The 25,287-nt window shown below is 40.6% G+C and overlaps 1 protein-coding gene across 1 annotated transcript in view; it reads right to left on the bottom strand.

The window, feature by feature from the left end:
• The window catches only part of USH2A (usherin), a 392,064-nt gene that overhangs the window by 19,113 nt on the left and 347,664 nt on the right, over window positions 1–25,287 (bottom strand). The window contains exons 61-63 of the mRNA XM_054195462.1: window positions 10,280–10,507; window positions 7,430–8,946; window positions 6,101–6,422 (exon numbers count right to left, since the gene is read on the bottom strand). Coding sequence (XP_054051437.1) covers window positions 6,101–6,422; window positions 7,430–8,946; window positions 10,280–10,507 — 2,067 coding nt within the window. The remainder of the gene's footprint in view (window positions 1–6,100; window positions 6,423–7,429; window positions 8,947–10,279; window positions 10,508–25,287) is intronic.

The raw sequence follows: 25,287 nt of genomic DNA, 5'->3' as shown, positions 1-25,287 counted from the left end.
TGCCTCATAAATAAAAAGATACAATCAAGGAAATCATATCAAGTCATCTACAGCCCTGGAGTATATTTTCCCCTGGTACTCACACTAATGTCTTTTCAAAGGATAGCTTGCCATGGTTTTGAATATGTCAGAATCACAATTTACCGAGAAGGGTCTTGCAAGAACGGTGCTGTAACAGTCTCACTGGTAATTTTGGAAGCCAACAAATCCAGTCTAATATCTGTATTTAGTTTAATGAACAAAACCCAAGGTTTGTTGAACCAATGCACTGTTTACGCACTTGAATTATGATGATGTTGACAACAGAAACACAGTGCCTGAAGTGGAGCTTAATGAAAGAAATCTTGTGGTTTCAAATGACCCTTCTCCGTGCTGTGTACCCTCTACGGGGAAAAGGAAGCATCTTGTTCTGCAAAGGGGTATTTAGAGTGGGTATCGCCATTACATCAGTGGAACAATATAGTTACGTCTGCTTTACTCTTCAGAAGCTGAGGTCAAGCTCAGTAGCCTAACGAACGCAGGTGTAGTATGAGAAACTCTCTTTACTTGGAAGCAGGGAGCACAACAAACCTCGCAGGAAAAAACACTCTTCCAAACTCAGTGAAGAGAGGATAACAAGCAGGGAGTGCAAGAATGAACTAAATTCTGGTTTATGTCACTACTTTGTAGTGCATCTTTCTGTCAGGGAGATGGGGAGAAATGGTGAATTAAAATGATGAAAAGGAGCCAGATATGAGGGATATTACAAATGGGTGGCTATCCATCACTGGCCAGTCAGAAAACCAGTTTCGCCCCATTTTAAGTTGCAGAAGTCACTGGGCTGTTTGTCAGTAACTAAGCAGCAGAAACTGGAGCTCAGCCAACAATTTGACAGACAGGTTGGTAAACCAAGTGTCATTCTTGTCATCTCTGAAAGTGGCCAAGAGGCCTTACATATTCTGCACCCATGTAGTTGGTCCTTCCTTAATCTTCATGACTTTGCACCCAGTTTTTTCTCTTTATCTCTCCGAGGTCAGAATACGATTTGTTTTCTCTTTGAGAATCCAAGATGAAGGACCCAAAACGTATTTCCCATGGTAAATCTCAGGGCATTTCCTAGACCCTTCACTTGGCTGCAGTAACTGGAGTGTGAGCAGCATGCTTCACAAGCAAGAGGGATGCTGTGCCTCCCTCAGTGGTTGGAGGCAGACAACTTCAGCGCTGCAGACCCTGTTTTGGTGCATTGGATAGTCCTCCTGGAGAATAAACCTCTGCTGGGAGCCATAAAACTGTCTGAAAATGTACAATCCTACTTTTATGTCTTTTACATGTTCCATGCCTGCCAAATGGAAATAAGGATGTGTCCTAAACCAGGAAGACATTAAGCTATTAATCTAAAGAAGCAGTCTTAAGTACACAATTAAGCGCAATTGTGGTGGCGTGACATTGCACTTACATGCAAATCACACGACAGTCTGACAGCTCTGCTTTGCAGAATAGCACTAAATGCCACAAGTCTCTGTTCAAAAGGGCCTTCCTGTAGCTGATAAAAACAGGTCTGACTCCATAGGTTGCTATATGGTAACATTGCATGCCATCCTCAATAACTCCTGAGAAGGGCCTACACATTCAGTTTCAGAAATATTCCAGGAATCAAAAGATTACACTTGCAAACTCACTAGGTCTCATGAGTCATAAAGTTTGTTTAATACAGGGGTTTTTTTTTCAGGACAATTGCATCTATTTAATACAGCTGAGGAACTCAGGCAGCATTCCAACAAACACCTAAAAGGCCAGATGCTCTAGAAAATGCGAATATCTAAAAGTATGAATAGACCAATAAAGGTCCAATTTCAAAGATCTAAGTAATTATTTCTGAGTATGGGACAGTAGGCACCTTAGTGCCTCTTAAAAGCCCATTGAAACCCAGCAGGTGCTAATATGCTTATGCAGATCTGGCCCTTAAAGAATAAAAGTGCTTCCTTGAACAATAGTGACCTAGGCATTTAGGCCGCATAGTCCCTTTGACCAGCACGAACTTCAAAAGTCACTTCATCATTCTGAAAGTGCAACTTTTCAATGTAGTCTTACAAACCCTAAATATTCAGATGAAGTTTCCAGAAAAAAAACAAACCAAAAAAACTGAAAACACAAAAAACCCCACCAAACTCCAAAATCCTGACTTCAGATCCAAAGAAACTGTCAGAGTTCATTGAACTAAATCTCAGCACCTCCAAAAATGCTGGAGAGAGTCCCATCACAGCCCTTTGATTTTATCTGCATTCTGCTGGAGGAAATTCAGTTGCATTTAAAGTTTTATGTCCAGCAAACAAGCCTCAAATGCAGAGACAGCAGAATCAATATCCAGTTTAAGTGAAATATAAATCTGGGTTTCATCAGCATAATAGCAAAAGCCAAGCCCTATACTTACAAATAACTTGTCTCACAGGCAAGATATAAATTGTCAACAATGGAGGGGCTCAGAATGGATCCCGGAGGACTGCTGCAAATGACATAAGCAGAAGACAAACACGTGCATGCAAAAGCCTCTCGTGGTAAAATAAATGGCCACCAGTGAAAAAAACCAAAAATGATTTAGTGTCCCAGTCAACAGCTCAGCCCAGTAATGCAGTAGAACTGAGATAAAAAGCAAAGTCTTGAATACAGCACAGTAAACCACAGGAATCTGGTCAAGAGGCTTTCTTTGTTACCCGTCACTGACAGATCATTAAAAACTTTGGCTCAAGAAAGTCTCTGTGGTATCAACTTCCCAAAATACAGCTTCTGACTGAGATAACTGAAAGTTGGTGCAACTGAGAATATCCCACAGCCAATGTCTACAACTTCCAACTTGGGAAGTTTGTCTAAGAAAGATTCCTAACTAATTAATAGGACTTGGATCTGCTACAACGCTTGCTATCTACTCAGACCCGTCTGCAACTGAATTCCCATTCTTCACAGATCTTGCCCAAAGTAGCAAGAAGATCTGGTCTAACAAGAGTTCTGCTGGAAGGAAACTACAGTAAATGGAGAGGAGACTTCACACTGTTGTGGCCAACAGATGGGCCCTACACAGGAATTAAAGGAAAGCTGGGAGAAAGAAATGGAAACCTTAATATTTGTATGTAGTAGGACTTAAAACACAAACATTTCACCCTAATGCATGCTGTTTCCAGGAAAGGTTTAACAGCTCTCGTCACAAGAGAAGTGACAACTGGAAAATATACCCTTGTATATTTAAAGTGCAATACATTTTCAGGCTATGCGTAATTATAATTTTTGCTTTGGAAAGTATTATTGTAGCATCTCCTGTACTACCAAGTTCAAGAAGACGTTGTTAAGTAACTGAAGGAAATCACTAACATGGACCTGCAAGCAGCAATAATAAGCAGTCAGCTCACAGATGCTTGTCACTTCCTTCAGCACAAAGACAACAGCCACACTTCTCACTGGCTGTTACCTTACAGTCATGCTGACAATCCAGAAACATCTAAAGGAAAAAAGAGGTTTGTGATTGTCAAGCAGAGAAGAAAGGCTTTGTGAATATTTCAGTGACTATACTTTTCTAGTAGCATCCCAGGCTCTCTTTTCAATAGTTTTATAATTGTCCCTTCAGAATCCTTTTGCTACCCAAATTAGAGCTGCTGGAACTGATTTATGAAGAAAGCCACTGCACTTCTCCCTTCAGGCCCTGGGACTCTGATAGGAATGGAGCAAGAGGCAAGAGACACAACTTGAAAGAAGGGAATTAGATGCAAAGTAAGAGATAAGTAGTGAGAAAGTGGAACAGGGTGCTCACACAGGATGCACAATCTCCAGCTTGGAGATGCAAGGATGGAGAACTTGATCCAAAGCTCATCTGGACACAGCCCTGAGCAGCCTACTCTATCTGTACCTGGTTCAAGCAGGGAATTAGGCTAGATACCTTCTGGATGTCCCTTCTAAACTACATGACCTAGTGAGTCTACAACCCATGTACCTATAGCAGCTGGATAGACTGATCTGATAAAGCAACTTTTTATAAATTCTTCATGGTTTCCGGCTACCAAAAAGAACACAACAGTAGCAGAGGAGTAGAGCTACCAAAGAACCTGAACTGTACAGTGCACTCTCATCAAATTTGCGGATGACACCAAACTGGAAGGGACAAGTTGATATGTTGAAGGGCAGGTCTGCCATTCAGAAGGGCCTAGAGGAATGGGTCACCCGGAGCCTTATGAATTTCAGCAAGACGAATGTAAAGTCTTGCTCCTGGGAAGGAATAAGTCCTTGCAGCATTACAGGGTAGGGACTGACCAGCTAGGGGGCACCTCTGCTGGAAAGGACCTAGAGGTCTTAGTAGACAGAAAGCTGAACATGAGCCAGCAGTGTAATCTGGCAGCAAAGATGGCCAACAGCATCTTGTGCCGTCTAACAGGAGCATAGCCAGACAATTAAAGGAAGTGATTACATGCCTTTACTTAGCTTTTGTTCCGTTTTGGCCCCTGAATACAAGACAAATATTGATGAATTGGAGCAAGTTCAGTGGAGGGCCACCAAGGTAATCAGGGGGTTGGAGAACCTGGCCTATGAGCAGAAGCTGTAGGACTGGGGTTTGTTCAGCCTGGAGAAGAGATGGCTTTGGAGGGACTTGATTGCAGACCCTCAGCACCTACCCACCAGCTAGCAAGAAGGTGGGTTCAGGTTTCTCACAACAGTACGTGGTGTGAGGGGGCAAGAGAAAACAGGTATAAGTTCAAGCAAAACAGGTTCAGACTGAACGTAACAAAAAAAATTTTTCACAATGAGGACAGTCAAGCAGTGGAGAAGACTGCCCCGAGAGGTTATACAATCTCCATCCCTGGAGATTGTCAAGATGCGACTGAATAAAGCCCTGAACATCCTCATCTCATCTCTTATCTGACCCTGCTTTGAGCGGGAAGTCGGACTGCATGGCCTCCTGAGAGCCCTTCCAACCTGAATTATTTTGTGATCCTATAAAGCAAATAAGCCTGTAAAAGAAAGATTGCCACCACCTTGCAGGAGCTCAAGAGGTGGAATGCATCGTGGTTCATATATATCAAAACAAATCCATGCTTGAACAGTTTTTTTTTTTGTTTTTTTTTTAGCAAAAAAGTTGTAAAGACTTTTGAGCATTGCCAAACTCATCTTCAAGGTATATCATGTGTACAAATATTGCATACAGAATCAGGAGTGAGGCTTACTGGTATCCTCTTCGGTGGCATATAAGCAGGCCTATTCATAGACAACGTCATATTCAAAAATCAACCTCATCCTGCTACAATACTACATCCACTTACTTTTAGAAACAAAAAATTCACGGCTGTTTTTTTGGTGAGGGTCTAATCTCCATAACTCATATGAGAACTTGTGAAAGACTTCAGATGGTTATAAAGAGCAAAGTTCTTAGTTCATAGGCTGAAATCAAGTAAAGCCCTACATTATCCCCAGTACTATACGATACAAAAAAAAGGTGCTAAAACTTGTAACCTTGATGTAGAAAACAATTATAGGTGAAAGAATGGCAGAACTGGTCTCCTTGCTTTATCTTAGACTTATAAGAAAAATAAAAGTAAAAATACCTAGGTGCATGAGAAGTAACACCAACCATCAATGGCAAATTCACTTTTGAAACACCCATGAAAACTGCTTGTGATCCTAACATCTAATTTAAAGAGAAAACGCCAGTCTCTCTTATGTAAAATACTATAAGATCATAAAGCAAAAATTAATTCATAATAGGTTGAGGGAGCACGGAAAAAAAGAGAAAAACTGATGAAATTAAAGAAATTAAGCTGCCTTTTAAGTACCAGAATTTCACACTGCTCACATAGCATTAGAGCCTTACAAAAGCTCTGGAGGGTACACAAACATTTAACATACAAGAAACAAAGGCACTTACGATTAAGCTAAAGAAAAATGAATGCTGAATGAACGCATTGCTTCTGCAGAATTATTTTCAGTTTCTCAACTATTTAAAATACATTAACAATAATCACTCGGGTATCACAATACTATTAACATTAGAAACGAGATGTGTGTATTCATTGTAAGTGTAAAGTAAGGTTCTCAAAGTGTACTGAAATCATAATCAGAGCTGCTAAATGGCTTCAATTCCCACCTGGTATTCATATTCTGTGTAAGGCAGCAACTTGTCATCTTTGAAGGAGGTTGAAGAACCATTGTAAACAAGTGCGAGGTCTAAGTTTATGTGGGCTTGAGTCGTCCGCCTTCTGTAAAGTTCATAGTACAAAATCTTCCCATTTGGCTGCTGTGGGCCAGTCCACAGGATGGAAGAACTTGACTGGAAGCCCCCGGCTGTTGTCCGTATTTCTATGAGAGGGGCAGGCTGCGCTGCTGGGGGAGCCTCCAGCGTCTGGACCGATGCCCACTCACTGGAGGCACAACCCAGCTCTGTGCAAGCTTGGAGCTGTACTTCATACCTTTGGGAACACAAATCAGGAACGAAGTGACTAAAAGAGTGCAAATACAAATACAGACTGCATGAGATCTGGGCGATCTCTTAATTTCTCTCGGTCTTTGGCATTTTTTAGTATGAAAACAATTTGTATCAACATACAGATTATATGTTACGCTTTGTGAAACAAAAAAGGAAGAATGCTGTCTTCTGGGTTTTCATTTGTTGGTGGTTTTTTTCAGAGCAGAGTGAACATCTACAGGAGTCAAGTGATCTAAATGGTTTTGATATTGATGATATGAATCAAAATAATAATTGATTGTAGGAGATAATTTGGATATAATTTGAGAGCTATAGAGCTTCACTCTATTACTCTTCTCTCTTTGGATTTAGAGTAGTTATATGTAAATAGTAGACAGACTTATCAACCATGTAACACACACAAATTATGCATACACAAATACATAACGAAAGGTCAGGTAAATAATCAAGCATTAGTGGGGAAAATATTACTCCAGTATCAAGTCTGCTCCTTCTGTAGCAGAGTCCGGTACCCTCTCTTAAGTTTTAGCTTTCACTTAAACACAAGTCACTTGTTTTCAACTCAAGGCTGAGAGCACGTTCCTGGTGTGACTCCACTAATCTCAGCTCAGCCACACCATGAATGGGCTAGCTAAGAGGTCTTTGGTCTCCCCATCCTGAACTTTTTCGACTAAAGCCCTATTTATTCTCAAATGCAGACATCTTGTGAAAGACACACAAGTACAAGATTTCAGGTTTCGGAGTCCATAGCAGAGTGCTGAATTACCCCTTGTATTAATTACGACCTAAGTCAACCCTGTCCACTTCATCAAGATGATCTATAGCTGGTGTCACTACAAATTAAAACAAATCCTGGTTTTATCATGTGCTTTTTAAGAAACAAAACCCCATAGGTCTGACTATCTGTTTAAACAAGATGGTTGAGCTGTCTGCCAGCCTACTGAACCACCTTGCAGCATTTATTCAACAAACGAGGTCTTCCAGACTTACCTAGTGTAGGGTTGTAGCTCTGACACTATGTGTGACCGTCTCAGAAAGGAAACATGAGATGCATCAAAGTCAACAGTTTTCCTTCCTGTTTCAGCAGGCTTGTGGATCGAGATTGTGTAATTTCTAATGTCACCATTTACTTTGATAGGAGGATCCCAGGCCACCAAAATCTCCTTTGAGGACCATGCCTGCAACCTAGGAGGTAACATCCCAGACGGAGCAGAGGGGTTGGTTTTTATCTGAGCTGAGGGGCTGGTCACACTCCCTTGACTGTTATTTGCGGTGACAGTGTAGCTGTACTCCATGCCTGGCATGAGGGTGAAGTCAAGAAACCGAGTTTCCAGACCTGAGTAAACAAGTACACCATCCCTCCTTAGCTCATAGCTTGTGATTTTACCATTGGGGTTAGCTGGAAGTTTCCATGTGATTTCAATTGACTCCGAGCCCATGACAAGCAGCCTGGGAGCTTCCATATTTAATGGTGGAGCCTCCAAGGTCATCACTGACTGGGATACGCTGGATGTGCAGCCCCCCGCAGTACAGGCAACCAATGCAAAATCATACTGCGTGTAAGGCTGTAGATTAGAAACCAACATTTGCAACTTGTTGCCGGGATAATACTCTTCATTGTTTAATTTCAATATGTACTTGGTGATAGCTCCATTTTGTATCTGGGGAGGTGCCCAGGATGCATTAATTTGAGTGGCACTGACAGCCTGCAGAGACGGTGGATCCACTAAGGCAGGAGCTGCTTCCAGCGTCTGTATTGCAGCTGGTTCACTGGTAGAGCAGCCTCCCATCGTACAGGCAACTATCGCATAACTGTAGATTGAATAGGGCAGTAAGTCTTCATCCGTGTAGTTGAAAGTAGCAGCGTCAAAGCTGAAAGGATAGAGAACATCATTCTTTAGCAGCCTGTATGACTGAAGAATACCATTGGGCTGTGCCGGGGAGGACCACGAGATGAGCACTTTACGGGGATTAACTGATGCCACAGATAACCTGGGGGCAGCGAGACCTTTTGGGGCAGTTTGACTAGTCTTTGCCACTGTCCACGAGCTGTCAGCGTAGCCTGCTGCGTTCCAGGTGCGTATTTTATATTCATACCTAGTCCATGGCTGTAAACCTTTATCATTATATACGAATGTATTACTTTCAGTGTTATATTCTGTGAAAACAATTTTCTCATCTTCTGTTGTTGCTCTGTACCCCGCAGCATTTTCTTTTGTGCATCTGTGAATAACTTCATAGCGAATTATTTTTCCATTTGGATTAATTGGCTGCAACCAGCTCAGTTCAACATTGGTGGCGTTCACTGCCTGGATTACAGGTGCCATCTGAGACACCGGCGGTGCTTCATCTGTTCGGACCGGCTGGGGTGGAGAACGAGTGCAGCCTGCCGTATTGCAAGCCTCCAGTATGAGGGTATAGAGAGTGTACGGCTCAAGGCGCCTGAAGAGGAACTGGCGAGATAAACCACTGTACTCCAGGTTGTCATCACTGAAAATATTGTAGGTCTGGGGAAAAGGAAGGAAGGAAGGCAGGCAAACAAGAGAGAAAGTAAGTAAGGAAGGAAGACAAGAAAGAAAGAAAGAAAGAAGGAAGGAAGGAAGGAAGGAAGGAAGGAAGGAAGGAAGGAAGGAAGGAAGGAAGGAAGGAAGGAAAAGAAAGAAGGAAAGAAAGAAGGAAAGAAAGAAAAAAAGGAAAGAAAGAAAGAAGGAAAGAGAAGGAAAGAAGGAAAGAAGGAAAGAAGGAAAGAAGGAAAGAAGGAAAGAAGGAAAGAAGGAAAGAAAGAAGGAAAGAAAGAAGGAAGGAAAGAAAGAAAGAAAGAAAGAAAGAAAGAAAGAAAGAAAGAAAGAAAGAAAGAAAGAAAGAAAGAGAGAAAGAAAGAGAGAAAGAAAGAAAGAAGGAGAGAAGGAAGGAAGGAAAGAAGGAAAGAAAGAAGGAAGGAAAGAAGGAAAGAAAGAAGGAAGGAAGGAAGGAAGGAAAGAAAGAGAAAGAAAGAAAGAAAGAAAGAAAGAAAGAAAGAAAGAAAGAAAGAAAGAAAGAAAGAAAGAAAGAAAGAAAGAAAGAAAGAAAGAAAGAAAGAAAGAAAGAAAGAAAGAAAGAAAGAAAGAAAGAAAGAAAGAAAGAAAGAAAGAAAGAAAGGAAGGAAGAAAGATGCAAGCATAAAAGGAAGAAAGGAAGAAATGCAGGAAGGCAAGAAAGAACAGAAGCCAGGATAAAAGAAAAAAAGGGTAGGGACTATCAACGAATGATTCAGAAATGTACTTCTTTACCAGTAACAAGCACCACACAAACAGATCATTGATACAAAAGGAATGTTTTGATCCAATTTTCATGTTTTTCATTTTGGATGCAGTAATAAATCACTTAGTGACAGTTTTCATTATATTTGTTTGTTATCAAATAGTTTCATTGCAAGGCTCTCAAGGGCTAGCACAAAGCTCACAGACTAAATCTAGAGAAAAATCACTTAAGAAAAAAACTCCAAATAAACCCCTCTAGTTGCAAACTTTACAGGTAAATGTTTACACTCAGTTGAAACCATTGAGCTAAAAGAAGCCCCAGATTTCAGAACAACATTCTGTCAAACCCAAGTTTTCTAGAAGCACATTTGGTTCACTGTAAATGAACATTCACAGTCATGGGATAGCACAGGAATATTAATACTCATTTGAATATAAACAGAAGCAGACAGTGCTCACAGAGTGCCTTGTGCTTACATAGGACTTCTGTCTTATTTTAAAGTATAATGCATTTGATTGAGTCCTTTTCAGCAAAAATGTTTTAATTTGATATTCAGCATTTCCCTTCTCTTTTTTGATCAAGTGTCAAGATGAAGATTACCTTAATCACGCCGTTGGGCTGGGAGGGCTCTGACCACTTTAGCAGCAGAGCCCTGCCATTTTCTTTCTTTTCCACAGTGAAGTTGCTCAGGCCACTGGGTGAAGCTTCCAACGTGCGCACAGATGTCCAGGGGCTTGAAACCTGCCCAGCATTGTTTACAGCTACGACATGAATATGATATGTTGTGAAAGGTTTCAATCCAAATAAATGAGCCTGATGCTTTGTTCCCTGAAGCAAGAATACAGATGTTTGAGTTAGTTATAAAGTAATAAGCATCTGTGGTTTATGTCACTTGGAAAACGAGGTCTCAGCTCTGGGTCGCTTCTGACCATTTTGCAGAATACCCCATCTGGTTACGGGGATTTTTTGTTGGGTTTCCACAGCTGAACCTCAAAAAGAAACTCTTAGGCTTTTAAAAAATAACTATAATGATGGTAGAGCCTTTGGAGCTGGCTCCTGGGGAGTCCTGCACAGTCCAAACCTCACCTAGCAAGGAACTTGCGTTTCGTTCAGCATGCATTCAACCTTAGCCCGCGGAGGACTGAGTGCCTGGTACTCTGAAGGATTCAAGCACGTGTAAAAACCATGGAATAGGAGTGATGCCCGCCTCTACAGAATCCTTACACATCTTGTGTGTAGCAGTGCCATTCGATAGGCATGCCGTCCTGTTCTACCTACTTAGAGCATTGTAAGTAATCTGGATAGGCAACAGTGTTTCCAAGAGCACAGTTTCACTTCCTTACTGAAGAAAAACCACTTAAAATTGACGGGGGGCTGGGAGGGGGGGGTGGGTGGAAGAGGGAGAGGGGGAGGTAGGGAATGAACTGGTTTCTATGCTCCTGCTCTGTAAAGATGTCACTTGAGACATCTTCACAAGGTAAGACAATTGTGGGGTAATCCATTGCCTTACAAGAACCCTCCCTGTTTCTTCCAGGTTGGAGGAAGCAGCCGTACTGCTGACGGGGACACAGGTTGGGGAGCTTCACCCTCCCTGGCGCTGGACCCTCACCTCGCATTGGCGGAGAGAGGCTGGGGGGAGCACGGCTGCCCATGAATCCCACCGGGCTCTGCCAGGGCTGGAAGGGCTGGGGCTGACCTGCCACCGCGCCAGACCACAGCCCAGCAGAGGGGCATGGGAGGGGATGCTGGCCGAGGGACGTCAGCCACGGCCAGAAGGGGCCACTGGCATTTCAGCTCAGGGCTTTATCCGGCTCACCTCAACGGCATCTCACACAGACCTGAAACAGCTCGGATACGAGGCAAAGTGAACCTCAGCACAAATTCAGACCTAGGCAGGAAGGCGAGATAGCCCTACTGGTATTTTGAATAGCCACGAAAGACAAGGTGGTGACAAAGAACGAGAATAACACGTTTCAGTGGGAGACTGTTCAGATCTATCTATCTCATCAGAGAAGGGAGGAAGAAAGGAGTTCAGCCGACCACCGATATATTTAATCTCTTTTTCAGCTGTGCTTTTGCATTAGTTTTATAGATCTCAAGAAGGGGAGTGCAGGAATTTAGTTTCCTTTGTGTGGCAGAAACAGCTGAAGTCAATTTCCCTGTTTCAGTGAGTCATATTAAGTTGTTAAATGCTAACACTTCCAATTGTTTAATATTTAAACATTTGTTAAGCTATCAGACTCAGAAACAAATTTTAAAGAAATATTAATTTCTTTTTTTAAATATTAAAAGTTAGATCATAAATATTTAAATAGTTATTTCCTCACAACAATGAGTTAGTCTTTTAGATAAATACATTTGAATGACCATTATGAATATTAAATCTGAAGATGCCACAAGTACAGATTATAAACATACTTTTCTGATAAATGATTCCTTTTTCTGTTAAACAGGGCAAACACTAGCAAGATTAATAATGCAAAAAAGTATAATTCTTTGTTAGGAATTCCCAGTCATCACTGCCAAAAAAGCATAAGCTCAAATGCAAATAGCAATCACCTCGAACAGATTATATATAAAAAAGCTCTGGCTGCTTTGGGACGTTTAGAGATATCTTTTGTCATAAGAAACATGGAAAGCATGTGGGCCATAAAGCAAAAACATATGTATATTGTCAATAGCAGCACCTGTTCAATTACAGTTTATTTCAGTATGGAGAATTTAGTTCAGCCCCTAGATGGCAATACTATCAAACACTTTTTGTAACATGAGTACTTAATGATTAACAACATGCGTTCAGTCATCCAACATACTCAAGGCAGCCATTAAAAAAATAACAAAACTGATTTCATTATAGATTCTTTTAATAAACATTTATGGCTTAGATCCTTGAAAGTGGAAGCGTTCAAACTGCCATAGCCAAAAACCTATACAGCCAAATGCAAAATTATGAACTGCAGGTTAAAGAACAGAGCTCAAATTGAAGTTCATGCTTAGCATAAAAATCTGGCATCAGAAATTATGTTGGCACAAAACATGATTAAAATTAGCTTTACAATTGGATGTAGTCTGTATTAATAGTTTTTATGAGGACAGTTATCTATTAGGTTTTCAAAACAGAACTTTTAAAAGCCTAAAATTTACATTCCATGGTTCGGGGGTGGGGATGGGAGGAAGGGAGCACACAACATTAAATTACTGCCCCTGAACAGCTACACAGAGGCTCTCGGAAGGTACAAACACATTACTACAAACACCATAGAAAAAGCAATGGCTCTGCTTTCTGATCAGCCACATCACCAGGGTAGGCTTTTGTGACAGCAATGCTACAAAACATTTGATTTCTTTTTTTAAACAGAAAACCGCCATATTTTTCATCACCCTTTACCGTTTTCCCACTAAACCCCAAGATTTAATTATTTACAATCCTCACCACACTCTGAAATGAAACAAGGATGGAGGGATTTCCTTGCCTGCAGTTCATCATGTTCTCTGGAGACTGCTAAACCGTTCCTTCCAGGGATGACTTTTATCCCTGGCTCCTACAGATACTTCTTGAAGAGCAAACGGTTTACATGTATTTTTGTTTTGTTTGGTTTTGAAGTAAGCTCAGGGGACGTACTCCCAGAATACAGAGCCACGTTTTCTCCCCCTGCACTGCTGCCATTGCCATTTGTGCATTTGCTCAGCTCAAAGGCTGATGCTGAAAAGAGGATGGATGGCAGTCTCAGTGATTCATTTTAAGAATTACTCAATGTCCTCCCATGACATTTGCAGCCTAGAAATACTGTCCTGCTGGAATGGTCAAATATAAATAGCAAAATACACCTTGCAAAGGAGAGCACTGTAACCCTTGGCTTCAGCAGACAACAACACAGCCTAAAACAGGCACAGGATGAAAATCCTTGCCTGGAATATTCTCCTACTCTTTGTCTGCAAAGCCATGAACTCATATATCCCATGTTTACACAGTGCTAACAGGCCAGATTTCATTCACCATTAAAAGTAAACCAACAAAATAAAATTTTAATGTGCACATTAAGGCGTTCGTAGACTGACCATGAAATCCAATGGACTACAAGCCCATGCCCTCCTTTCTCCGTCTGCTGCTGCGACGCACTCTCACTCACTCGGTCATTAAGCATAATCCAGCAAACATTTAAGTGTGTGCACTCTCACATTCCTCCTATAAGGCCCGTCCTTTCAATGTAAGCACTACAGAAATGGACACCTGAGGCAAGCGGTGCCCAGTCACCGTGACCTGACCCCCGTCCTGCAGCCCAGAGGCCGGCCTTTGACATGGCCCTTGCTTTTGGCAGCCCCATCCCCTTCCCTTGCGCAGCGCGGGCAGCACCACCACTGCTCCAGGCAGGACTTGCGCCTTTGGTTTTGCTGCCTCAAATGCTTCACGCGCTGCCGGGGGCAGCACAAGCTGTGAACAGCAACAAACACACTCCTTGGCCAATTCCACCCTTCTAACTGTAAATTAGGATAAAAGTTATTTAAAATAAAACCTTGTTTTTAACACATTTTTTCAAAACATAAAACGAGAGAACGTGAATCATGAATAATGTATCCGACAAGATTTGCTTCAGATTGCCTTTTTTGTTTGTTTATTTTTTAATTCATGAGCACAGAAGTCACTTAAAGTCTGGAAACAAATTAGCATAGTCTTTCATGCCGTTCAAAGGCAGCGGCATCCATAATGCAAGGTGCCTGCCTTCCTCACTACCTCTCAGTCCTCCTCCCGGGCACGGGCGAGGCTGCGCAGCCTTCAAGGGACTGATGATTTTCCACTGCCTGCTGTGATTGCTTTTGACTACTTGAAGTGCCCCTAAGGTGGCAACAGGGTCAGGAGGTCTTTGTAGGTTGAAAATGATCAAAAATTAGCATTGATCTGTAGCTGTCAATAATAAGCTGTGCGGGGGGACTCCCTGCACAAATGTTTAAACTGCATACAACTACACAACCTAGTCATCTTTGAATCTATCGATCTGATGAAGAAGCATTTTCCAGTGGTGTCACTCTGGGCTTTTCCTCTTTTTTCAAGGCAGGCCAGCTTACCCAGTTGCCCAGGTCTCAGGGCATGAGTTCAAAACACGACAGATACATCAGAAGATCTCTGAACCACAGAAAAGCTGCCCAACAGGCAGCTTGAGTATCTGTCTCTTCTTCAGGGATAATCATCAAAACTCAGCAGGTCGTCACCGGTCATGTTAAGGTTAGGCTCTGGTATCTTCTCTCCCCCCTATCTTCTCGTCATACAGTAATCCCTGTTTGGCAGGTACCTTCGATATCTGATTAAAAAGCCAGCTCATTCTTTCGATGAGTCTCTAACTAAACTCAGTGGCATCAGATACTACCGCACTGCTAATGGTAGTAGTGGCACAGGGATCCAAACCTGTTATTTTTATAACCTGCAGACATAAATGATGGGAAGGTAATTCAGTGTGACATTCCCTTGTCTACAGAGACAGAGATGCTGAACGCTGCCTGGACAAGGGAGGAGAAAGCTACGGTCTCCTTGCAGTCAGAACGTTAACCTGACCATCCTCCAGTGCCAGTTTTCGATTTCCCCATCCACAAAGTCAAACAGATTCCTCCACAAGAGACAGAAGTGACAAGGGATGCTTGGGGTTTTACTAAGTTACTCAGTTTATCCTCACCTTTGTCATTATCCTCTTATGCCGCTCCTCATCTAATCCGGATTCTTTGCCATTTTCTGCAAAGCACTGGGAGTGCATCCACCTTGATGCTGATGTTCACTCCTCTTTCCCAGCCAACTTCTTAGCCCCTGCCTTCACGCTAAACACTGCACTGAGTTCATGTTCATAAGCAATCCCAAACTTGTCCTTTGGGTTGTCTTTCCTCTTGGGCTTGTATCACGCACTCTGAGTCTTTTTCATTTAAAAAAATCTGCTGTATTCCTAAAGCCTTATACTCAAATTTACAAGGATATAATGTACAGATACACAAGTAATCTATGAGTCCCTTCCTGTAGCAGTGTGGACTGGAATATAAATTATTCCCATGGTAGTACTGAAAAATCTCAAAGGTTAGGCAAACATAATCCAAAGCGTTATTCATTTTGCCAGAAATTATCTTGCCTACAGGTGACCACAACTTCCATTTTTACCAGAAATTGATGTTGTGCTATTTATTTTCCTCCCAATTTGTGTAAAAAATAATTTTAGATTTCTTCATTAAATTTTTTAGCAAATTTCACGCTTAAAATTTTACATTTTAAGAACTTTGCTTTTCATTTTAGAATGTCTAAATTGCCTTTCAACACATATTTTTCATTTTAAATCATTATTATATTATTTGATATTACCCAACAGGCCTTCAATAGCAGTAACATGTATCACATGGGTGATAATTTGTATGGTATATAAAACCCCAAGTATTATGAAAAACCCCTAAATAAACATTTAAATAAACTTTTTTCATTTGTAAAACCAGACATTTACTTATTAAACCTAAAATAATTTTGAAACATTTTTGCCCAAATTGTCTTTGGTTGAGATGAAAAGGCACTCTTCCTTTCCCAGCCCTTAGGTGGATCGATGCAGTTTTTTCTTCTACAGTGGCTAAGAAATGACATTCAGGAATTCATTACATTTGAGCTTGATTTTTTTTATGAATAAATTCAGGAAAATTTATTTTAAAAAATAAATAGATTCAAGTTACAAAGTAAGGCAAGTAAAATGGCTTCTTTATTAAAATATAACCTTCAATTATTTCATCATAAAATATTCTTTCCTTGAGATTCCTGGCAAACTTAATGCTTTTTTTTTCCGACTTTACGAATGTTCTTGTAATTTCTTTTTAAAACAAATGGTAGTTTTGCCATTAACATCAGAGAACACTAATTGTCTACCCTCTGTGATTCCACGTTCCCATCCTTTCCTAAGAGTACCATGCTAGTAGCCTTTTTTAACAAAAAAAACCCACCCTAATTTGCACACCCTGTTTCACTCAGCACATAACTGAATGATTTCCTATGTGAATAGTCCTACATGGGCTTGTGGACCATACCAGGGAGAAACCTTTAGAAACAGCTGTAATCTACATTGAAAATGTTCTCCAAACAACAATTAATATCTGATACAGACATATTACATTACAATTCATTTTCCTCCTTTCTGGCAGAGCATGTAAGGAACTGTGAATTGCATGCAGCTGAAATCTGCCTACTGGAGTTGGTAGCTATTTTCACTGTAGACAGTTTTCTTTCCTGGCACACCTGGGGACTTGCTGCAGTCTCACCAGGCATCTGAATCCCCAGCTTTGACGTGAAAGCAGAGCACCACAAAGAAAACTAGGAAGCATTGTGCGTTAGAATGAAATCAAGTGCACTTAGCAAGCTGCATTCAGTCACTGTGTTGGCCTTTGGGTAGCAGTACACTTTTACACCACCAAAAATATCACACTTTTGCGGGTAAAATCTTAAAAAAACCCTCCTTGGGCAAAGTCAACACTTCAGTAGCCTCCATGCTACTTCAGTAAAATCCAATCCTCTCCTCTCCTTTCTTTTCTCTTCTCTTCTCTTCTCATTATTTATTTAAAATTCATCAAACATCTCTGAGTGCCACCTTCTCAAAAATGTATTTGCATCTGTATTTGTCTAATTTGTGCTAAGAAATACTGAAATCCAAAAAGAGATTTTTCTGCATGACTAAATAAATCAAATAAACCAAAATATCAATGACATGACATTCCACTGTAGACACCATCTAGAGTACGATGTCAACATGTTTTCCTAACATGAATATTTTATCTCTAACAATATTCACAAGACCTACTGTATAATAAACCATAGTTTTGCACTGTCTTTTTTTTTTCTGTCCACATTTTTCCACTTTAAACCATGTTTATTATTCCATATCATGAGAAAGTGATGGACAAGGAAAGAAGCAGCTCTTTTTATAAACTAGATACCTGATGGGACTTCTTCCACAAACTTTGGTTTTGGTCAGTTCAAATCTGCCATCCTTACTTAACCTGAATGATACTTTTGCTTTCAATAAATATTCTGGATATGGAGAACTAGACTAAGTTTCTCTTCAATATAAGATAGGCAGAATTTGAAGAAAAATTTTTAATACTATTTGAGATACATTAAAGCATGAGATAAAATACTTAAACGCCACTGAAAAACAATTATATGTCACCCTTGGTAAAATGCACATATATTCTATGTTCTGGTCTCTAGCTGAGTGGGGTATGCTTTGTGGAGAGCTGATGGGAGCGAGAGAGGACAGAGGAGCTATATCAGCACAGACTTCATGGTATATGAAATCCAGCATCATATTAAAGCAATGTCAAACTCTATAGGATTGAGCTGGGTGGTTTTTGTGATGTTCCAAATTTACACACTGCGTAATCTGGAATCTGCATAAACTCATCAAGTCATCGCAGAACTTGCAATTCGTTAAGTCTGCCTTGGTCACAGGGGGATTGGGAACGATCCTTCAAGTGGAGCTTTATAATCTGGGATAGAAACATGTCTTCAGGGAAGGTAAAATGCTAGGAAAGGCAAGCAGGAAAACTCTGGCTGGGGTTTGGATCTCTACCGTACAACCAGTGCACTCATACAGATGAACTCCAGGAATATGTTTAAAGTAAGTACCACACGTGGCACTCCCGCTGAGCGGCAACTTTCCATCCGCTATTCGTTAACATTTAGGAGTGGTGTTCCTCTCATGGATTTGTTCTATGTTTTCTGTAGGCACGACAAAAGAAAGAAAAACCACTGCTGCTGTAAAACAGCAGCTAGCGCCTAAGGGCTCAAACCTGCAAATGGTAGGGGGTACATCCCTTAATATGGAGCATTAGGGGGTTAATGTTATATTTTTCCTAATGCCATAAACAGTATTTTCCATTTGATATATTGGCTGATGGCCAGAATGAAGTTAGATGCTTTTGTGAGAACAAACTAAATCTGGACTGCCACATCAGTGCAGTCAGTGTCATCTTAGTCTCAAATCTTTTTTTTTTCTAGCCATGTCCAGAGTGGCAGGTGTTTTGCAGAAGGGCTTCTCTAATTTTAAACCCATGTAATGAAACCGGTGATTTTTTTGTTATCCATAAAAATGGATAGTTTATGTACCGGAACTTCTCAACTCAAGGTACCTTGTAGCAATCAGTTTTGCTTTGTTGTAGAAAGAACACGCCCTTGTCATTATCGAATGTGGTAGCTTTTGGTTTCATTTGAAGTTTTGTTTTTCAAGCACGCACATTGCTGCTCTATGACATTTGTGACTATATATCTGTACCATAAGCTGTCTTCATACCCTTTCAAATTACATCATATATGATATTGTGAAGAAAAGCAGCTCTGAATACTGTAAAATTTCTCCCATCTGATCTTAAAATGTCCTGGGCACAGTATCTGAAGGTTTCTGTTTTCTGTAAAATTTGAAAAGGACAGTTTGGTTGTATTTTTGGTGAACGGAAAACACAGAGGGGAAACCCCTTATTTTTCCCCTACAGAAGCAACTGTTTTCGGGTTTTGCAATTGCACAGCTCAACGGCCATAATGGGGAGAAAGAAATGTAAAGAGAAAAAAAACAGCTTGAAGAAAATCTTTAAGGGGACTTGTACAAGGACAATCAGAACCTTAACATAGATTGCAGGTGAACTCCCACATCAGTTTCCTTGAAAATGCCACTGAATGTCAGTTGTGCTCCATAAAATTAAGACTTTGCAGTTATATATAACTTTTCATCATAGGATCTCACATCATGTTACAAGCATTAATTAATTAAGTCTCAGGATATCCCCCTGTGTTACTGTGTGCAGCTTCAGGAAACTATCGTTATTGTTTTAGATCCCATTTTACGCAGGTACAGTAGATGTGTCATATTATTGTTAAATGCAAGCTTATTTTATTCCCTTTTCTCAGCCATTCTGAGTCCTCATCTCTCTCACCCAACACATGCAAAAAAACGCAGTTCTAACTGCTGCTAAGTAGAGGAAGATAACACAGCCTCAAGGCAATTCACAGCTTTAAATCCCTGCTTTCTGCCAACACAATGGAAATAAAAGCAACATTTTAAAGGAGACTAAAAGGTTTTTACTTCCTACTGTTTTATTCTTTTTTCTCTACCCTGTACTGAACAGTCCCAGCTTTTCATTCAAACTTTGCCTGCTATGTATGTAATCACTTCTGAGAGATATTAAAAGGTAAGCATAAACAATTTACTTGGAGCAACATTATAAAGGCCAAAGTTTAGTCTGAATATGTGTCTGAACTTAAAATGTCACCTTTAAAATGAACCGGGTATTTTAAAAAATGATGGGCCAAAAAGTATACAAACCCTTGTCTCTTGAAAGGCTTTCCTTCAACAGGTATTCCATTTCTTCCCTTAATGCTTTACACTTCCTACAGGAAAATACCTGCTCTACAAATAGAGACAGGCTGAAAGTAAATGAAAGTGTGTGGGTAGCAGTTTGGGAAAGGTGCGGTCCAATTATGCCAATCCATGGCAGGAAAAAGAGATTCGCTCACACCTTTTTGGACAGAGGCGTGACTCTTAGCAGAAGGAAAGTTCAGCCTATCTTCTGAATATTAGCAGGGGATATTGATTAGACATATATTTACGTGTACACTTTAGGAGCATATTCCTCAGCAAAGCACAGCTTCCCATCAAAATACTGACAGGTTCACAGAGATCCGACACCTTCCTTCCAGAACCCGCGAGATGTTCTCCCACGTTTGGAGTAGGGGATTGCTATAGGGGATCCCTGCCCCTAGCTGCTTGTATAAGCTAGTGGAAAGCCTCAACAAGTAGCCTGAAAAGCCGTTGTGTCACATGATGGTAAGAGGAATAAAAAAATCTTGTTTACCCATTGCAGCTGCTATGGACTGCACGGTTGACAAAAATAATGAGGTCCAATTTCCAATTAAGATTAAGCTATATACTGTTGTGTCACTTAGCAGCTGACTTGCCATATGAAGGCTCAGAATCAGCTCCACACCAAGAAAAGGGTTAAAAAGAAGACAAGAAGAAAGGGCAGTTATAGAGTTTGGTAGAGCAACTAGAAGAGCTTGCAGGCTTAATGTCTTGAAACCAAGTGAACCCTGTGGATGGGCAAACTTCCAGATCCTCCTAGGATCACATGGCTACGATTCCCTCTAGCTTAAGCCTCTTAAGACACACCGTTGGGAAGAAACTCACCTTGCCACAGCATATGAAGCGGTGTCTGCACACTGCCCATTCCCATTTCCTATGCTGTCAGATCAACACTGAATTCATATACATACACAGAAAAGGAGACAGTTAAATCTGATGCAGTGTGAACAGGAAAAGCAGCTAGCTAGCTTCACTTTTAAACGTTCATGTATAAATAAAATAGAATCTTTAATCATGTTTTTTCATGTGGTTACGTGTTCATTAGTCTTTTTTAGTGTGGCTTGGGCTTCTCAGTGCAAAGGTCCTGCCAAAAAAGAAAGAAGTCTGAGCTGCTTGTGACTCGCACTAGCAAGATGCAGTAGTTAGGGAAGAGATGAAAGATATAAATACTGAAATATTACTTGAAAACTGAAGCTTAACAAGTTTATTTCAGATTCTGTATTTTCCTTGGATATTTAAGTTACTTGGGTACTAAAATAGACCACCAAGTCAACGGGTATATTGTTAAGCTTAGTACAAAACAAATTGTGCTGATTTCAGAATTCAAAATGTCTTTACAGCACATTATTGACTCCAGCATATTAACTTGTAAATCCACTAGTTTCACTGTCTCATCTATTGATTAGCTGCATGCATGCATGTTACAAATGAGCAATCCAAAAAGGAATTACCACAATTTAGTCATGTTAGGCCAGACTTGTAAATGTATTCAAGTGCTCAAAGATGAAGATAGGCGCTATGGGAAACAGTCAGAGCTCCTACATTCTGACACAAAACTTGTGTAGCTGGTGTCCTCAATTATTCTCTATACACTGTACAGGGGAAGGGAGGTTCCTCCAAAGGGAAAGTCATATGTTTATGTTTAACTTCTGTTTTGAATAGCCCGTCAGAGAAGCCTCATGCTCTCTCAAGACAGGTTAGACAGACTAGCCTATGTTGGCCACCTAAAGTAAGCTTTTAGAATTCAGTGCTGTGACTTTTGCTTCAGTTCACTTAAAAGAGCCAAGAAGCCAGTGACAACATTTTCAATCAGCACACAGCAACAGACCATACCGGTGAGCTCTTTAGTTTTTTCTTAAGGTGAAACAGAAAACTACTGATTTCAGTAGTTAAACTTCAGAAGTTAAGCTTCAGAAGTTAAACTGCACCAGTTTCAAAACACTTCAAAATCAATGGAAGCTTCCTTTTGCCTTTTCATGGATCCTGGATCAGGGTCTTGATGAGTAGAAGAACAAATCCAAATGGTGTGTGTACATGGCATTCAACCAGATCAGGGATTTGGTTTAGTTAATCCATAATATTGAAGCAAACATCCCTGACTCCTGATTTCCATGCATAGGTCAACATGTTGACAATAATCTTCAGTTTGAGATGATATTCCTCAAGTCAGTGTGGTTTAAAATTTCCATTAACACCCTCAAACAAAATATCATTACAGGGGTTTGTTATCAAAGCAATTGAGAGTGCTGGGATGCTTCTATGCAGGATGAGAAAGATGAAAAAATGTAGTATGCTACAGAGCTGTTGCAAAATTTTCTCAGAAATGTCCTATTTTAAAAGCCACATGTTCTCAGCTCTATTTGTCCTCAAAGGGGGTGCTGTATTTGACATCAAAGCAACTAGACCTCAAACTATTGTGTTATCTGGTAGAGAAGGGGATGTTTTTCTTCTCATTTGCTCTCAGGGTCTCTATTCAGTCTCTTTAGGCCAGGACTTTCCAGTAACATTAAGCACAGCACTTAAATATGTCACTGTCTTAAGCTACAACTATAGCATAAATCTCATGATCTATTGGTCCATCATGGGTCTAGCATTTCTAGCATAGACTAGCAATAGAGAAAATCTAAATTATCATCTGTCTTGAACCCCTGAAGAGAAAACAATAAAAAATAATTTTATGATACCATAATGACAAGAATAATACTTCATTTCATCTGGGAAAAGATGTCTTCCAGACTTCTCATTAATTCTTTTTTAAAGCCTGTTGAAATATAAGAGCTCTGCAAAGTTTCATTCTTTTTGTTTGTGCTGAGTAAAGTTTTCTTTATAGCAGAAGTATAGAAAAATTACCAATGCAAGGAGTCCACTTCCCTCACTCTCTTGCTATATTAAATCTGCATTTGCAATTCCGATTTTGTGGGACAATTGTAAACTTGGAGCATTTATGCAGCCACTAGAGTAGCATCTCCACACTGCATGGAGGATTTGGCTCAGGCTAGGAACTCTGCTCTGGATGGGAAAAAAGAATTGATGCATTCAAACCTGCAGGAAACGGGCTTAGAAAGATACTTGGCACAAAATTCAGAAGCAAAACGAGTAATGATTTGTGATATGTCCCAGTAGGTTAAATAGATACCGGGACCTCTTTTCATCTTCCTTTTGTCAATATGACTACTCAGAGTCCTTTTGGCACACTGACAACACACACTCCAGGGGTCTCATTCAGGTGGACCATACCCCAGCAGTAATATCGTCTCTGCGATAGGGTGGCGTGGGCACAGAAGCGTTTAGAAAACGTACGTGCTACATAAAGAAGGAAGGTGGAGCAGCAATGGATTGGTTTAAAAAAGACATCCTACAGCTGCAAAGTCAAAGAACTTAGGGGAGAATACTGTGCTGCAGGTCCAGCTGCCACTCTTGCACCAGTCGTACGTTGCCTATAAGTGTTTGTTTGCCTCCTAAGGCTTTACCTGCATAACTACACAGCCTCCATAAGACCTTTAGAGGCCATTACCTAACTGAAGCAGAGTCCTGCCTGTTGTAAGGACTGCAGGACCGACAGAATACCTGGAAATAGAAACAGGTTACTAACAAAAAATCTGAAAAAGACATAAGTTATTTTCTACTAGACCCTCAGGATGGGAATTAATTCCTGCTCCCTATATCACTCATCACAGTCTCTAAATGTGCTCTTAGAAAGGAAGGCTTATGAAGGGAAAGGAAGGGAGGAAGAAACAGTTTCCACAGCTTTGGTGGGAGGAGTAAAGAAGGCTGCAGTTGCCAGAGGTGCAACAGATGATGTTTGATGCCCTAAAGGCTGTAACATGGCACCTGCTATTAAGGTGAGAAAAAATTCTCTGAACTGTTAGCAACTTTGGCAGGGGTTCTTCCAGCAAGCCCTCCGCTTCATGAGTAGAAACCTTCTCTCCATGCTCATAGTTTTTCTTGGCATTCATAAAGCAGTTCAACAAGCATATCCATTCCAAATCCTCCAGCCTGTCAGATGCTGGTGGAGGGATATCTGTACCAATCTCTCTCTTTCTTTAAAGACTGGAGAGATTTTATTTGATGAATGCTAAAGGAACAGATGTAAAAATGCAATACAGTCTTAACAATTAAACAATAAAACCCATCCATTCGGGTGCATGTGAGGAAAGTACAATACACTTAAGTGTTCCCAGATCCCATGTTTTGGTGCTTTCATTTGTGATTGTACTGGTACTGAGAAGCAGGAAAGACAGATATAAAGACTGTTTTGAACTTTATTGAATCTGATCAACTGTCTCACTTGGGCTCAATTTAAATTTGTCAAGAGTAAAAGTCCCCTTTCATTTCTTCCCTGTTCCACATACAAATGAGATCTTCACGCGATTCAGAAATTGTGCTGGGTTTGAAGACAAATGCAAAAGCTGCCCGTCAGCTCATTCACCAACCAGCCAACTCAGTCAGTTCAACCAGCAGGAAGATCCAGCATAAACTGGGCGCCCTTGCAAGGGTGTGGAAGTTTCTGCCTTCACAGGTGCATGGGCAGGGGAAGCAGCAGCTCTGCCTCCTCAGCAGGCCCACAGCGATGTAGTCCAAGGGAGGGAAGGGTGGAAGAGGTGGGGCACAGGACCTCTTGGTTTCCAGCAGCCACTTTTACAAAACTGGTACAGGCTGCTCCAAGTGCACCTCCCCTGATGTGTGCAGTGATGTGCACCCAGTCAGCCAGATCCCAAGCTGGTAATGTGGCCGTGTTAGGTTATTTTACCAAAAGGTCTGCCATATATGAACTATTAAAATCTGCACAGCTTTTAAAGTAGTAGTCGAACTCAATATTCCAAATAGCATTTACAATAAACTTACGTGATTTTTCCTCTTTCTACGGCCATCTCAGATTTTTTCCTTTACAAACTGAACAGTTGGATGAGTGCTTTTGAGATGAAATCTCATTGGCTGATTATTCACTTTATTTATTTACAATTTAATTTCTACATTGTATGATGAATCACCAGAATCTCAGTAATGCATCTGCTGACTAGGTAACTACTTTCATTTTTTTAATAACAAATAAGTTACAGCTATTTTTAATAAGCAAATTTTTAGGATTGCTAACTCTGTTAGTAAAATTCGCAGAGCTTTTGAGCTTTGAAACCATTTTAATGCTCTGCAATTCTCCAAAGAGACTGAACAACAACAGAAAGTTCCATTATGATCCACAAGAATAAAAACAATGCTTCAGTTTGAAAAGAGAGTCACATTTTGGATTCC

The sequence above is a fragment of the Rissa tridactyla genome, chromosome 3 (genome assembly GCF_028500815.1).
Source record: "Rissa tridactyla isolate bRisTri1 chromosome 3, bRisTri1.patW.cur.20221130, whole genome shotgun sequence".
In the NCBI taxonomy this organism is placed as follows: Eukaryota; Metazoa; Chordata; class Aves; order Charadriiformes; family Laridae; genus Rissa; species Rissa tridactyla.
Note: the sequence above shows the minus strand (reverse complement) of the source record. Positions and strands in the feature narration are given on the sequence as shown.